Source organism: Cibotium barometz, chromosome 25, assembly GCF_041138505.1.
Source record: "Cibotium barometz isolate CiBa-2024 chromosome 25, ASM4113850v1, whole genome shotgun sequence".
Taxonomy (NCBI): Eukaryota; Viridiplantae; Streptophyta; class Polypodiopsida; order Cyatheales; family Cibotiaceae; genus Cibotium; species Cibotium barometz.
In genome coordinates, this window is record NC_141070.1 from 23,030,826 (window position 1) to 23,048,266 (window position 17,441).

Genomic DNA, 17,441 nt, shown 5'->3' on the forward strand with positions numbered 1-17,441 from the left:
TTTTGGAACTCAATATTACATATCAAAGGAGAAGTTGGTACATTGTGCTCTCCTTTTGCAATGTTTTCCTTTATGCTCAAATGTTAGTGTATTATGAAAATAGTTTCTTAAAAGTGCTTTCCCAATGAAAATAATTCAAGTGTGCATTCCTTTAGACTTATCATTACCATTCCTAGTAAGTTCTTATCCTTGGGACTTAGAACAATTCCTTTTATCATGTCCTGGCTCAAGACAAGAGAAACAAAGTTTTTCTTTAACCGCTCTCTCAAAATCTTACTTTTTTAGAAACTTACTAAGATTAGATTTTTGTTTTTTAAAAGGTTCTTCCTTTTAGAAAAAACCCTTTCTTTTTTGAGAGCCAAAATTTCCTTCATGAGGCTTATATGAAAATTTTTAATCATTTTCTTTACGATTACCATTACCCATGGTATCATCATGAATTTTTTCAAATTTTATAGCCTCATCTAAGTTTTTTGGCTCTTTGGAGCAAACTTCCTTCTTGTACTCCCTTTTTAGGTCTCTAATAAAGTCTCTTACTTTTTGAAAATTGTCTATTCCCTTAAGCTTTAAGACAATTTCTCCATAGCAAGCTATATATGGAGTGAGATTTAAATTCTTTTTTTTCATAAAACAATTATCCCACTCCTCCCAATTTTGGTCTTCTTCATTTTCATGAACATATTCCTTTAAAAATAATTCCTTAAATGAGTACCAAGAATCGGGTACTTTCCTAACTTCTGCTAAGCTTATCCACCACCTATAAGCTTTGCTTTTTTTGTAAGGATGGGCTAGCTTCAATGGGGTGGTTACGATTAGGCACATTTCTTAAAAGATGCAAATCTTGCCATTTTTGTTTTAAAAAAATATGGACTGCATCTTTATTTCTCTCCTTCTCTTCTCCACTAAAAGTGGGTGCCTTTAAATCTTTGAATAACATACCTTGGTCTCTAGTTTTGGGACCCTCTTCAACTATGGCTCCATTCAATGCTTTTTTTAGAGTTTTTTCTCTTTCCTCAGCAATGTTATTTTTAGATATTTCTTTTAATCCCAATCCTTCCCCTCTCATTAAGGAGCTAAGAAGACCCATCATTTTCTCAAGTTTTTTCTCTATATCATAGTTTTTTTAAATTTCCTTCATTTTTATATCCTCATACTTATTAAGATCTAAATCTTGCATATCTATTTCATCTGGAAAGAGGATATTGGTTTTTCCCCCTTCTTCCCATTTTCATCCTTCCCACCTTGAGAAGCCATTTACTCTAACAATAAGCAAAATGGAAACTTTACAAAGCAAAAAAGATGCAATACGACCTTACTTGGTTGGGTAATTATGAATTATCTTTAATGATGTGAAGAAAATTTATGTTGATTCCTCCTTGTTGATATTTGCTTTAATGATTCTTCAAGGTTGTCATGTACTCTACTTGCTTCATGTAGAATCTCCAAACTATACCCAATTTATTACTACGCAAGAGGTATGCTCAATCAATTAGGCAAGAGGTATGCCCAATCTATTAAGTAATAAGTATTTGTATGGAGAAGATTTGAGAAATATGAGGATTATGAAAATGAATAGAGAAGAGATTAAGAAGTAGAGATTAGAATTAGCAAACAGTAAGTAACTCAATGGAAACATGGAAAAGAAAGTACTTAGCTCTAATACCAATGTAATGCTCATTGCATCAATAGCTTGAGGACTTGTAAGACCAGAACTTTGATTCTCCACCCAACCATATCTCAAATAGTCCCTTACCTCATGGTTATACAGGCCTAAGTAGTGCATGACCTTCCAACTTCAGCCCCTTGACCTTTCATTGGCTAGACATTGCCTTTTCCTTGTCCAATGCCTCTTCAACTACCCTTGTGTCCCTTGGGTTTCCATTGTGCACCATCTACTTCCCTTTTTACTTTAACTTCAATGCCTATTAACCATTTCTTAGGTATTCCCTATTTGAAATCCCTTGAACCTTATTTATGTGTAACCTTTTACATATAAATAATCTTTCCTAGTCTTACCTTTTAGTGTTACCTGTTAGTCTCATAACAGGAGGTGGGGGGAGGAACTGGGCTGAGCTGGGAGTAGGAAGGAGGGGAGAAGAACGAGAAGACAAGGGTATAGAGAGAGAGTGGTTGTAAAAAAAAATCCACTTTGTGCCCATCCCCATACATACATATATATAAATACATACGTATATACATACATACCATTTATACATTCCTCTCTCTCTCTCTCTACCAATAATGACTTTCACTTGCCAATCATTTTTGGGCATCTTAAAAAGCACATTTTCTAGCCTATATACATGCAATGTTTTTTACTCATAAAATTGTGTTGCTATCTCTACTCATCGTCCACTTGCAAGAAAGTGTAGTCATCTTTAAATAACTATATACATAACGTTTATATACATCTCCTACTCATTTGGACAATCACCTGCTTAGAAATAAATCCTCTAAAGTGATAAGAATGGATTGCCTACATTGTGTTTTTTTGCCTCAAGTGTGAGACCCCCGTCCCCCTCCGTGATGCCTCCTCCGAGGGCCCTGGCGGCAAAAGCTGCGTCAGTCTCTCGCGTAGGGCAGGGATCCACACTCGAGGCCTCGTCCACGGATATCCGGACAAGAGACTAGCTCGACAATTCCTCCGAAAAACCGAGCCCGAAAAAACTTCCCTCGCCCGGAAGGCACAGGCGATTCCACCAGGAGAATCACCTAACGGGAGAATTGATCTAACGAGTCAAGGTCTTAACTAACCAAACTGATCCGGCCAAACTCAAAAGTCACATGGTCAGATCAAGGAAGGGACTTGCACTTGGTCCATAGAATCACCGCTTTTTTTCTCCTTTAGCGAGACACAACCGTCGATTTCTTTCCATATAACAAGGGTCTTCCTAGGACTTAATCTAACTAACATAACTTAATCGTAACTATTTGTATCGCAGGAATCCCCCGATCCAGCCTAACCCCAATCGGCCCATGGGTTACCAAAACCACTGTCTTGGTGGGATTCCTTTATAAAAATTTGGTTCTGTTTTGCCCAGGTACCGAGGAAAAAAGTTCCCGGGCCCCCTAACCGGCGTTTCAAGCAAAATTCAAGGTAGTCATACCACTTACACACCTAATATGAAATTGCCATTTTAACAGATACGGCTGTCTTTAAAACAATCTTTAATGAAATCATAGTATTACTGATCATAATCCTCCAAAATAATTTTATTCATTGGATTTATCTCATCCCAACACTTGGATTAATCCTATTGGCCCATTGGAACCTTAATTGGACCATAATCCAAAAATTTCTAAAAATCTACTCTTCCCTTATATCATTTTTAATTGATTCCTAATGCACCTTGGAGAATTTATTTTGAACTTCTGTTTCGAGAAAATATATTTTTGATATTAGGAGAATTTTTATATCTAAAAATATCTCAATATTAAATTACCTCTCTCTAGAAATTTTCTTCTCTCTAGGTAAAAACAAGGAAAAACAATATTTTCTTGTATTCTGAAATAGGGAATGGTTATAGGGGATTGAGGTAAAATCTTATTCATTATTCAGGCTGAGGAGGAATCTTACATCAAGCATGCCTCGTTTGGCAATTTCTAAAGAATTTGCTTTACGCCTAAAAAATGTAGTGGTTTGGGTAGTTGATTTGGAGTGTAGTGCATGTAAATTATCAAATGCACAAACCTTATCCTTTCTTTACATATCCAAATACTGTCTCTCTCATTTTGCAATGTAAGTTTTGGAAGATGTTATATGGCCTACCTTAGACATTCTATTTCAACATAACTTTCAAATTTCTAATACCAATACTAACAAGGATGTTATAAATTCTCCTTAAAGGATTGTGGAGATTCACCCTTTCACCAAATTTGGTAGGGAGCTTAGGGTTGCCAAATCTTCACACACACACACACACACACACACACACACACACACAACTCTCAAATTTGTAATACCGAAACTAACAAACGCATTGTAAATTCTCTTCAAAGGATTGTGAAGTTTCACCCTTTCACTAAATTTGGCAGGGAACTTGGGGTTGTCAAGTCTTAACACACATACAAACATATATACATACATGCATGCATGCATATATACTTATATGTATGTATATTTGATGAGCAAAATAGCCAATAATAAATCTCAAACAAAGCATTTAAATGGAAATAACAATGAAACCAAATCCATCTCAACTCCAAGACCACACCTCTTCACTATATGAATGAGAAAAGGAAAGAAAATGAAGCTTACGAGTATGCATGTTTAAAAAATATTCACATATATATATATGTATATATGCATTTTATGTGTGTGTGTGTGTGTGTGTGTGAGAGAGAGAGAGAGAGAGAGAGAGAGAGAGAGAGCAACTAGTAGAGTGATATCCAAAATTTTTGCAACATGAAACTTTATTGTTGAAGTAAAATTTTGTTGGAACTTGGAGTTGAAGCAAAGAAAAGGTCCTTTAACAATTGTTCTTTAGTTAAGGTGCACTGAACAATGGTGGTTCAAATCCAAGATTATTTGTGGGGTCTACAAAACATGATAATTTTATAATTAAGCTTCATATAACATGATGATCAAAGAGTGTTCAAATTAATAAATTCACGTAAAGTTAGATATAATGTAAAGAGTAGTGGGAGAGTTGACAAGACAATTAGTGGTTTAAATCCAAGATCATAACATGATAATTTTATATAGTAGGCACATAACATGATGACAAAAGAGTGTTGAAATTAATAGATCCACATAAAGTTAGATATCATGTAAAGAAAAGACGTTCCAAGGCTCATTTGCAAGTAAAGTTAAGCCATCATAGGAGCGGGAGATTTAAAGTGCCTTTGAAGTTTGAAAACATTGCTTTCATTCTTTATCATAAATGGGGAGTTGAGATGTTAACAACTTTTCATAAAGAAAGAAAGAAATAAAATGCATGCCCACTTTGGATTATGCCTTACACAAAGTTGGGAGTTGGGACCCCTATGCCTTTAGAACATTCGAGTTGGTTGATGCAATACCAAGTTCGCCAAAAGGGCAATTAATTTGAATATCCTTTCAATTTAAAGGGAAATTTATTAATTAAGCACAAGGACTTTAATAATCACTATAAATGGGATAAACAATAGTTACATCCTGTCTCCATGGAAGGATATTCTAGAGGTCACCCCACATGCATGAAGACCCCATGCAAACAGCAATTTGCTAATGATTGATGGAAACCCTTACTCCTCAACTTTAAAAAACTAAATGTATGGCTAGTTTTGATTTTATAAGTATCATATCTTATGATAGCGGCCCACCTAGTACAAAAATTCACCCTTTGGGGCACAAAATCACATGTGGACATGTACATATGGGGAAGAGGGCAGGGTAATGGGAACACAAAGATGAGAAACACAAACAAATTAATATTCTTATTTTTAGAAGGAGCTTCCCCATAATTTCTATTGGGAGAGGAAGCATAAAGCTCCATTTCAAATTGGTATTCCCTTGACGGAGAAATTACTTCGATATGGATTTTGAGGCTTATAAAGGGTGCCATAGCTATTTTGATTTTTAAGGAAATAAATTTTAGAAAAAATTGATGCAAAAAATTTGTAAACTTTAAGACATTCAAGTTGAAGGCACAACAAGTCTCTAGATCTCATGTAAATCATTCCAAAGATCAAGGGAAAAGTTATTTAGGAAATTGATGATCCACACAAGTTCAAATTGAAGGCTAGGGCATGTTTGTTAGTGATTTTAGAAAGCTTGAATGGGGGAGATTACTTGGACACACAAATCAAAGTTCCCTTTTTCTTGGAATTTTGTCACATATATAAAGCCCATTATTTTGGTTCCAACCTTACATCAAGTTGGTGGTTGGGTTGAAATGCTCGATAATCAATGTGAACCAATCTTTGAGTGACCTTGTAACTAATGAAAAATCCTAGTGTTCTCCATTATTGTTGTGCCTATAGGAATGAACCATTGAAAAAACTATTAATGAGTTTTAACTACTATTTTGGTGACCTAAAAAGGACTTTATATGTTAAAAACCAAGGATAGAATTTTAGTACTAAGCTTTAGTGGCAAAAAAACTAATGAGAGAATATTAGTATTGGGTTTGATGGTATTAATGAGAGAATATTAAGTTGATGATCATGTTAGTTTCAATTATCAAGTAGGTAACCAATGATATATATATATATGTCATTACCAAAAGATGTCATTGGTAGCTAAAATGATTTAGCTATCTATAAACCCTTAATGTGAAGGGGGTTCAAGCCATGTGGCATTCATCTAAGCTCGAATTCCTTCCAAGCCTCATGGCACTAGCAACTAGAATTCCTTCCATGCTACATGGTTCAAGTCATGTGGCATTCCTTCCATGCCACATAGTTCAAGTCACGTGGCATTTACCTAAGCGTGAATTCCTTCCAAACCTCATAGCACTAGCAACTATAGGAAATGGTGCTTGTGAGAGCCATTCTACATATAATGGTTCATCGAGGAGTCGAGTCCATTTTCACCCATTTTTCGACATCATGGTGGATGTAGAGAGCACAAACAAATCAAACCCAAATCAAACCTAGAGACATAAGACGATTCTCAATTTATGCAAGCACATGTAAGCATGAATAGAATTAAATTGAGACACCCAGCAAAATTCTACAAGTTTATACCTTAACTCCATGTGCAATAGTTTGTGTGTCAGGCCCTTATCCATACTTCAAGTCTTGGTGCCATTATTTGAAGCATGTGGTACATAGGCTTGGTTGTGATATTGAAAGGTTCATGGGTCATGGCACACACACTCACATACATGCATGCATTCACATGCACAAAAGCACGCACAATAACACACACCCTGTACACGTGTGCATGGTGTGCCACATTTATGCTTCGAAGTTGGAGGGAGCTACTTTTTGCTAACCGATCTTAGATTTAGGCTTGCTTTAGACACATCCACACCAATGCATTGCATCCGCACTTGATAAAGAGTTGGGCAAAGGCGTTGTCCACCCTCAATTCACAAACAGGCGGACAATGCCATTATATTGATTTAATTTTTTCTATTATAATAACTCATGTCACGTGGGTGTATTGGCTAGTTCACCATTCACATTTGCGATGAGGTCGCACGATCGTATATCCTCCAATCTTTTCACCTTTTGCTTCGTATGTCCGGTCTGCGCGGGCGGCCCATCCTTGCCGGTCAACATTTGTCCCAAGCCTGTCCCCATGACTGGACTGTCACATAAGATTTCGAACTGGCCCCCAATAAGAAAGATGTTTGTCGCAAAGATTGGCTAGATCTACATATGTGAAGCATCCAATTCGTCTTCTTGATGAGCCTCAGGTTAGCAAACTGTCTATTGGCATCGATTGAGAAGTGGTTAGTACATGCAGATTTCTATTTGTGTTTTCAACTTGAGTTGTGTGTTGAAGATGCTACTTTCTATTTATTTTATGGTTTTCACGGACTTTAAGTCATATACAGATATTGCAGGTTAAACTTTTCATAAGATTCAAGGCAACATATTCAGGATTGAAGATCTCACAACGTTGTTTTGAAAGGTTAAAGTCTTTTTTATTAGAAAATTGAAAGACCACTACATTGCCACTTCAGTATCAAGTAAGTGCAGCTAAAGGGGATTAAACTTGTGAGTCCACCATAACCCTTCCCAGTTACCCTCCCCCCCCAAAAAAAAAGATTTCGAACTTCTATGTCCGTGACGCGTCTAAAATGCTTTGGAATGGCCCAACCAATAGAAAAACGTTCAAGTGGGCTCTACATCCGTCCATCCGGATGGTTGTGAATCCCGCCTTAGTAAAAAAAAAAAAAAAAAAAACTAACACCGTCATGAAGCGGAGGTGTGCACACGTGTCAAGAGGTAATAGGGGGTTTTCTCTATATAATGATGCTGCAATGTTTGAATTGCCACACATTTGAATACTCTACTCTCTCGGTTTTATTTTTCCTGTGCTTGTGCTTTGTGGGTTTCGGTGAGGGCGTCTTCGCACACGCCTTTTGCAGAAGCTTCCCTCTTCGTGTATCACCATGAGAGAGTGCATCTCCATCCACATCGGCCAAGCCGGTATCCAGGTCGGCAATGCCTGCTGGGAGCTCTACTGCCTCGAACACGGCATCCAGGTACTGTCTTCTTCGTAAGATCTGTGCAGTTTCTCGTGCCAAACCTTTCTGTCCCACTAGCTGAATTCTTAGTTGAGACCAAATGAGGCATCTCCTTCACCGTTTCTCTTCATTCTGCTATCGCCATAGCCAGAGCAGGTTAGATCTGCAACGAACGTCCCTCGCCTTAGGATGTTCACGTATAATCTGCTCATAGCGTCCATCACCAGAGCCTGATTTGGCTTGATCTTCTTCATTATTGCTTATTTTCTGGCCAAATTTCTCCTACGGCCGCATTCTGCTAATGAGGCAGCTCTTTTCCTTGGCCTATCATATCAAGAGGGGATCTGCATATATTGTAATGCATCATGCTTTTTTGTGTTCGATTTATGCGTATATGCAGACCAGGTTTAATCAGCTCACCGTTGTCAGCGTAAAGCACTTCGTCTTGTCTTTGCCACTGCAAAACAATGTTTGATCCGCATATTGTAAGGCAACATCTGTTTCAGTGCAGCGCTGCCTTTGATCTCTGTTGCTTTGCGATGATTTATGCTGTTGCCTGTACTACTGCATTTGGCCACCATGCTTGTTTCATGCTTTTCTACAGCTGATCTATTGGATCTTGTTGTTTGCACGCATTTATGATAACACATGCAGAGATTCAAGTCATGTGTAAGCTGACATGTAAGATGGATGAATCATTGGTTTCTTGAATTGAATTGTTCTATGTTCAGTACCTACATTGCAGCTAATTATTATTTTTAAATTTTTCAATGCGTGATGTTGGTGTATTATGTGCTGTCTTTGGTTTTGCAGCCAGATGGTCAGATGCCGAGTGACAAGACAGTAGGAGGAGGGGATGATGCTTTCAACACATTCTTCAGTGAGACAGGGGCTGGGAAGCATGTGCCAAGAGCCATCTTTGTGGACCTGGAGCCAACTGTGATTGATGAGGTGCGCACAGGAACCTACAGGCAGCTGTTCCATCCTGAGCAGCTCATCAGTGGCAAGGAAGATGCTGCTAACAACTTTGCCCGTGGTCATTACACCAGTATGTGTTTCAGTCCCTTCTTTACGAGAGGCCTTGCTTTAGATCTGGTCTTGTCTTCTTTAGATCTAGTACTCAACCATTTCTTGATTTGCCTTTGCTTAGTCTTGCTCTTGGTTGTTTGTTTTTTCCTCTCAAAAAGCAGGCTAGTTTTTTATTTTTGGTCACAGCTGAAATGTTAATGCTGTGTTTTGTCCTCCCAGTTGGTAAGGAGATAGTGGATCTCTGCCTGGATCGGATCCGCAAACTAGCTGACAACTGCACTGGTCTTCAGGGCTTCCTGGTCTTCAATGCTGTGGGGGGTGGAACTGGGTCTGGTTTGGGGTCTTTGCTCCTTGAGAGGCTCTCTGTGGACTATGGAAAAAAGTCCAAACTTGGCTTTACTGTGTATCCATCCCCTCAGGTTTCAACGTCAGTTGTTGAGCCCTACAACAGTGTGCTGTCCACTCACTCTCTCCTGGAGCACACAGATGTGGCAGTCCTGCTTGACAATGAAGCCATTTATGACATCTGTAGGCGATCACTGGACATTGATCGTCCAACTTACACGAATTTAAACAGGCTTGTCTCTCAGGTATGCTTTGTGCTCAGGTTGAGATCTGATTAAGTTTGCACCTTGGATTCCCTTTCACTGAGCTTGCTAGATTTGATTAAGCTAATCACACAATGAGGGTTTGTGATGATGTAGGGTTGATAACTGCATGTTGCAGGTGATTTCTTCCCTGACAGCCTCTCTTCGCTTTGATGGTGCACTGAATGTGGATGTAACAGAGTTCCAGACCAACTTAGTGCCATATCCAAGAATTCATTTCATGCTTTCTTCCTATGCTCCAGTAATCTCTGCAGAGAAAGCTTACCATGAGCAGCTGTCTGTTGCGGAGATCACTAACAGTGCATTTGAACCATCCTCAATGATGGCTAAATGTGACCCAAGGCATGGGAAGTACATGGCCTGCTGTCTGATGTACAGAGGGGATGTCGTGCCTAAGGATGTGAATGCGGCAGTGGCCACCATCAAGACAAAGCGGACAATCCAATTTGTGGACTGGTGCCCCACCGGGTTCAAATGTGGAATTAACTATCAACCCCCCACTGTGGTACCGGGAGGGGACCTGGCCAAGGTTCAAAGGGCTGTCTGCATGATCTCCAACTCCACCAGTGTAGCAGAAGTGTTCTCTCGCATTGATCACAAGTTTGATCTCATGTATGCCAAGCGTGCATTTGTGCATTGGTATGTTGGTGAAGGTATGGAAGAGGGTGAGTTTTCTGAAGCCCGTGAAGACCTGGCTGCCCTGGAGAAGGATTACGAGGAAGTGGGTGCAGAAGGGGGGGATGATGACGAAGGTGCAGACGGAGAGGAGTATTAGTTTAGGTTGTAGTGGTTTTTAGTATCTTCTAGAGTGATTTGCAAAACGATGCCTTTTAGGAACTGTGTTTTTTCGTGTGTGTGTGTGTGTGTGTGTGTGTGTCTGCGTGTCTGCGTGATCAGTGAAGAGAAGGTGTTGGATTTGGAAGTCGGCAACATAGTTATGCTCAGAATCCAGTGACGGATGGCTTGTTCTCGATAAGAATTGGTGTTTATCTACTTTTGAGTGTTCTCGCTTAGAATGGGTGTTTTCTCTAACTTTGAGTTTCATGTAACTGCTTGCTTGTATGGTTTTTGAAGCTTGTCGTATTTTTATAACGAGCTTATCAATGCTGTTCACTCATAAGCTTTCTCTTTAGAGACATGGAAGAGTGGACAAATAAAGGTGGTGCCCAATTTTGTTTTTTAATTAATTATTGAGTGAAGGTTTGCAATTTTGTGAAGCCTAGGAAACAGGGGAGGTATATAAAAAAAAAACAAAATTCCATTGCCTTAAGGGTTCAAGAGTTTTCCACCGCCTTCAAGAGAGTTTTCTGTCGCCTTCAAGGGATTCCTCACGCTCGTGTAGCAGAAGGGTGGGTCTCGCGTGTAAGGTAAGGCTATGTTGGTCGTTTAGGTTGCTGATACGTTACCAGGTTAGGGAGGGGGTGAGGAATAGAGGGTGCTAATTAATTAATAGCGGTAGCTTGAATAGAGGGGGTAATATAATCTATATCCTTTGATATTTTTGATTAAAATGATGTAAAAGAAAAGCTATTGCATTTTTGAAAGTGTTCCCCGATGCAAGATGTAAGGCTTGCTATGAAGTGTTGAATTTAACCTTTAGTTGGAAGCCACTTTGAACAAGGTTTGAAATTAAGGCCGAAATGGTTCAATAGGGGCCTGCAATGAGAAAAATAAAAATCAATTAATTAATTCTAGATTCATGTGAAATATTTATCAAACATGATACGTCGGCGGAGGGAGTAGTGGGTGCGGTTGAATTTCGGTGCATTTCGCTTTTTGCTCAACATTTTGATCTTCAGCGCAGCATTTCGCATTCTGCTATGAAATGGAAATACGTGTTGTTCTGGTACGTGCACTCCAGCCCACCATATTGATCCAACAAAAGGAAGACGTTGATGGAGTTGCTCCGGTTGGTGGCGTAGCGTTGGGAAAATCTATAGGGGCGGGAGCCATGGAGGCACATGGTGCTGTCGTCGTCAGTGTGCTCCAGAGTGTGCGGCACAGTTGTGAAGACTAGCAGACATTGTGAGAAGAAGGAACGATGTCGAAGCCCACCACGCTCGAGTCTAGGTTAGTGCCCTCCATTAGCTTGTCTAATGCAAAGGAACTGCTCGCCTATGCGATCAAAGAGAGAGATGCTCTCCGGCCATCTCTTTACTTGCAAAGATTTACAAAACAAAGTGGGATGTGATCATGATTGATTAGCCTAGGGGTTACTTCGCAAGATGACTGCCATTTACAGCTCTGCGGGGCGGGATGGCGAACGGGAAAGAGAAGAAGCAGAGCACAGACTTCCTTCTTCTGAGAGATGGCATCATAAATTTTCAATCCATACGAATTTTATTTGTGATTTTAAAAAAATATCTATGGGAGCAAATCCTTCGTAGAGGTAACTGAATAGTAATTTTACTTCTAGAATAGTAGAGCAAGTAATAAAACCGGAGAGTGAGTCGAATTTTAAGGTAAAATCAATTTCAGACCTGCGTGGGAAGAGACTCAAGTGTGAAGGCAAGCTGAAGCTTGTTTTAAAGCAGTGGTGGCCTGGCGCTATGCGCCCGCGGACGGGGGAGATGATCATGCCGAGTTAAAAGCCCCTTGAAGGTTATATGTCAGGTAGCAGACTACGGAGCAATGGATTATATACGAGAAAGATAATATACGTATCCGAAGTGGAACTAGAGAGGTAGTAGACCACTCCCCGAATTGCTCCTAGGCGAGTGCTCCTTGAACTGTTGGGCTTCACTATCTCCTTCGTGTTGCTTGCCAACTTCAGTCATTTGTGCATAACCATGACATTTGTAGCATCCCAAGTATAGATTCGAGTCTAAAGTGTCAAAACAACATCTATATTTGGCCTCATAAGAGCATCTATGGACATCGAAATTGAATGCCTTCAAATTTGAGTCATGCCAAGGTATAAGCAATGCAAAACCATCAACATCATGGGCATCTTGCAAATCATCCAAAGCATAGTATCTATCACCTAGAACCACATAGGCATGATCCATAGCATCCAAAGATCTACCACCATCCACATAAATGCATGCATTTCATTACCAATACTATCATCAGAATCCAAGACATCCTCCATGCAATCAACACATGAGTAATCCACCAATGTAGAGATATCATCGAGACTTGAGATGAAATCCAAAACTTTGCATCGATGTGTATATGGCTTTTCATCTTGCTATCCAAAAATTACAAGTGTCTTGTCTATTTCAACTCCCATAATGAACTCATAAAGATCCACATAGTCGTAATCTATGCATTGAACTCATAAAGATCCACATAGTTGTAATCTATGCATTGGCCAAATGCAAGAGTAAATGAAGATTCTCGCTTGTTCTTTATAGAGCCAACCACTTGCAAAATAGCTCTTCCAACCTTGCCCAAATCAAGAGGTAAACCAAGATATGGTACCAACAATTCATATACATTGATTGTTCTTATCTTGCCTTTACTTGTGGTTTCACCATAGAACTTCGCATGGCTTTTCTCCATCCATGTCTTGTGAAGAAGGCATTTGACCATATGACTCATTGATAGGCCAAGGTAAAGAATGTAGTTGAATCTTCCATTGTTTGAAAAACTCACCTTGATTATGTCTCTAAGGTTTTCAAGGGACTTTATTACGTTATCAAAGGTTGAGTCCAATCTTGATTACAATGACAACTTTAGAAGACTCAACTTGAGTGTTTTGATTCTTAACAAAGGCATTATTGTTACTTACTTGCATTGCATCCAAATCAGTGCCTCTTGCTTGCATAGCATCAAAATCATTGGCTTTTGCTTTCATTGCACCTAAACTAATGCTTGTTTCTTGCAAATCATCAAAACCATTGGCTCTTGCTTGCTTTGCATCAAAACTCTAGTCGTCCTTTTCATCATCACCCTCATCATGTGTCCACAAGATCACTACCATTGTTACCCTCATAGGTGTTGAGTTGGGATTCATCTTCACGATGACCTCTCGATTCTCTTTGGGCTTTGTTTGCAAGTGGGAGGGCACATGGTGGACATAGACAGTGGACATAGACGATAGCCAGGTGGGGAGTGTGGCCGGCTAGAGAGGGCGAGCATTAATTAAACTATGATCCTTAGTTTTCTATTTTCTCTTAAGATTTAAAAACATTTTTTAAACCTAAATTTGCTAAGGTTTGACCTAAGAAAGTGGGACCTAATGATTTCTCACATTTGTTTACTTGTATATGCACTTAGAAGGGCCATGAACTATATTTGTAATATAAAGCCTTTGCTTGCGATTGTGGATTCCCCTTTGCTATTTAAAGCACTTGCACAACCTCGGCAACATCCTAGTATGATGTCTCTTATCTTCTTAAAGTTGTGTTGGAGATCTGGAGAAGCATTTTGGGAGGGATTGACGTAACACCTTCTTCTATTTCGCTATGTATAGTCCCATTACCAATGTTTAAGATCCACCGTGTAGATTCTCGCTCCATTGAGTTACTAGTGTTTTGAAGAACACACATATTTTGCGCATAAGCTTTAACACTTTGGTCTCTCTCTAGATTTTTGAATGGCATGATGTTGAATTGACAATGTCCTGTCTTTCTCCCTTCAAAACAACTAGCAAAATCTATATGAAATCCCTACCAAAAAGCATGACCTTTCCACCAAAGAGCTTGTCATTAGACATTATGTCTTGTAGCGTTCTATCTAATGCTTCGAAAGCATATCGATATGTCATTGCTGCCTCATCCCAAATTATCAATCTAGCCAATCTCAACACCTTTGAAAGTTGATTGTTGACCTTTATATTGCAAGTCCTAGTGGCATTTAGGTCTAATCATATCGTGAATTGAGAGTGAGTGTCGTATGCCCATCAGCTAACAGTAAGGCAGTTATACCAGATGAAGCACACGCAAGAGCAACATGGCCATCTCCACATACTCGAAAAAGCAAGTAATTGTAGAGGAAGGTCTTTCCAAATCCTCTAGGACCATCAAGAAAGAATCCAACATTCTTATCAATTGCATCAAGAATCTGATTGAAGGCAGCCCGCTCACAATTGTTGAGAGTCATTTGCATCTGATTGGCCATTTCTACTTATTGCATAGGATCAAACAATTTCTTTTCTTACAACAACCCATTCACAACTCTTACTGTACTTGATCTATCAATTGAAGGCATTCCTTCAAACTCAGAAACCTTTGCCCATGCTGTTGAAAGAATGCACTCTTCTTGCAAAAAAGCCTCATTTTTTTTTGCCATAGCTTGACAGACATTAATAGTTTTCATTGTACCTTGTAAATCATGGAATATATCCTTCGAAAGATATGATGAAATGTAGGCTCACAAAATACCAAAATTGTTGCAAATAATTGTCTAAATTGTCCAGTGCTTTGATGAAATGTAGCCTCTTGCATACATATTAACCATTCTTCATCACTTTTTAATAGACCTCTAGCTATAAAAGTAACCTTGAAAGTCGGATAAAGTCGATCATCAACAGTATGCAAGTCATCAAAAGACTTACAACCTCTACAAATAGTAAGCAAGTTATGTAAGAAATACTACTCGCTACACAGCAGATGGAGAAACATTGTACATGTGGCCAATGGTATTACTTGCCTTTCTTATAGTTTTATCCACGGTTTTTCAAGACAAGGTGATTGGTGGAGTGTAGCAAAAGAACTCTATTAAATTGAGCATAAACCAAAAGGAATCCATTAGAGACTTTATTTTACGGATAAAACTCTTGGACTCACGATGTGAGTCATGGGGAAAATTAAACGATTCTCAAATTGAAGAGATGTTTCATGATGGGCTTAAAGAATAACAGTTTACACAACTTGATCATTGTATTCAACCCGAAAACATTCGATCAATGTTGTAAAGAAGCAGTACGTTTAGATGACAACATGCTGGAAGATGATCATGCTACGAGGTGTTCTTCATATAAACCAAGTGAAGCAATGGCAAAAGAAAGATTGATCTTAGAATTGTCATTCCTTGAGTTCTATGCAGCCTTGCTTAAAAGCTTTTAATCGACATCTCTATGCAAAGATGAGCTCCTTAAAAATCAGCCACCATCCTTAATGTCTCTACAAGTGAGGAGTGATATGCCTTGTGTTAAGTGCAATCACTACGACCATCCCAATCCCCATTATGCATACAAGGCACCTGTTTTTTTGTACTGTGCATATATTGTAAATCCTTTGATCATGATACTAAAAAGTGTCCCAATTCATCAACAATTGACTCAAAATCCCCATCTCTCCTGCACCAAACAACACTTCAGTGTTTCTATTATCATGGACCTCACAAAGTGGCAGACTGCACAGTTTGTAATACTTCCATGCCCATAGTCACTGACACTTTGCAAACCCATGTGTGAACGATGTGGCATTGATCACATGTTCCAAGATTGCCCACCAAGACGAGTTGCTTCAATGTCCACGGTACCCTTGAATGTGCTTACACACTTACAAGCCAAGGCACGAGAAACAGTAAAAAAGAACGCAAAAGACAATACCTCAACATGGGTAGAAGCACATGATTCAAAGCAGAACCCAAAATAAAAAGTAAAACCTTTTAAACCCAAGAAAAACAAGGGACAACAAACTATCTAAACTAAGGTTGAATTAAAGAACATGGGAAAGGAGCTTGTAGTAGGGGACATAAACCCAAAAGAGCCAAAAGCTACACATGATGCATAAGCATCCACCTCAAAGGCCACTACTCAAACCACAAAACCCATATGTGTGACACATGATACAAAAGCCCAAAAGAGAATTCGATCTCATCACATGGACAAACATAATGAAAAATTGATAATCCAAAGAAAGTCAGAAAATGAAATAAGTTCTAGTATGTCACTAAGTGAGGATGAAACAAGTTTTGACTCTTCACCCAGTGCACCTCATAGACCAATCAAGAAACTAGAACCCACCCCCAACCACCCCAAAGCCCCTCTACACAATGGCCTACAATCTGCATCAACAACCGACTTCGCTAAAGCATCTACTACTTCAACCCCATCCTCACCAACAAAGTTCGAGGCCAAAACCTCGCAATCAACAGCTATTCCTGAAGAAGTTCCCCCATCGCAACCATCTACTACTTCAACCCCATTCTCACCAACAAAGTTCGAGGCCAAAACCTCGCAATCAACAGCTATTCCTGAAGAAGTTCCCCCATCGCAACCATCTATCTCTAACAAGGAACTCAAAGGAAAAGCCCCAGAGCCTATGCCTCTTCATCGACAAACCTCACCAAAGGAAACAACTGCATGCTCGAATGCCTCATCATCAACAACCACTCCATAAGAGACTCTAGCCTCATCATCATCGAAAATAGCCATGAGTCTCAAACATGCAGCCTCAGTGCCAACAGATGTGAAGGAGGCCCCAAAATCTTCCACTTCCACCAAAAAGAAAAATTCATCAAGACAACACAAATCAAGGTATCTTAATGGTATCAAAATGTGGGTGGAGAAAAGCTACTTGTAGCTCAAGGCTAATACAAAGGTGTCAATCAAATTTGCATGCCTCGATCATCAAAGCCTCTTCCTCAACATAACACTCAAAGGCCAAGGAAAAATAAAAGTACTCCACAACACCATCCACAAAAACCTATGCGAGTTCATCAAAGAACTTCATCAAGTCAACAAGCATGGGTACCAAAAAGATTACTGCAAGCACAAGGGTACTACCAA

The 17,441-nt window shown here is 39.3% G+C and overlaps 1 protein-coding gene across 1 annotated transcript; it reads left to right on the forward strand.

Moving 5' to 3' along the window:
- Positions 1 to 8,012: 8,012 nt before the first annotated feature.
- LOC147624357 (tubulin alpha-4 chain) lies at positions 8,013 to 10,753 on the forward strand. The gene is made up of 4 exons (XM_086819338.1): positions 8,013 to 8,141; positions 8,937 to 9,171; positions 9,372 to 9,742; positions 9,879 to 10,753. The coding sequence occupies exons 1-4, from the start codon at positions 8,049 to 8,051 to the stop codon at positions 10,533 to 10,535; spliced, it is 1,356 nt and encodes a 451-aa protein (XP_086675464.1). The 5' UTR covers positions 8,013 to 8,048; the 3' UTR covers positions 10,536 to 10,753.
- The last annotated feature ends 6,688 nt before the right edge of the window (positions 10,754 to 17,441 follow it).

What these genes read in the sequence shown, in the direction of transcription:
- LOC147624357 (XM_086819338.1), top strand. Translation starts at nt 8,049, where the DNA reads ATGAGAGAGTGCATCTCCATCCACATCGGCCAAGCCGGTATCCAGGTC. An exon ending in GCCTCGAACACGGCATCCAG is followed by an intron (nt 8,142 to 8,936) that starts GTACTGTCTTCT and finishes TTGGTTTTGCAG; the next exon opens with CCAGATGGTCAGATGCCGAG. An exon ending in TGCCCGTGGTCATTACACCA is followed by an intron (nt 9,172 to 9,371) that starts GTATGTGTTTCA and finishes TTGTCCTCCCAG; the next exon opens with TTGGTAAGGAGATAGTGGAT.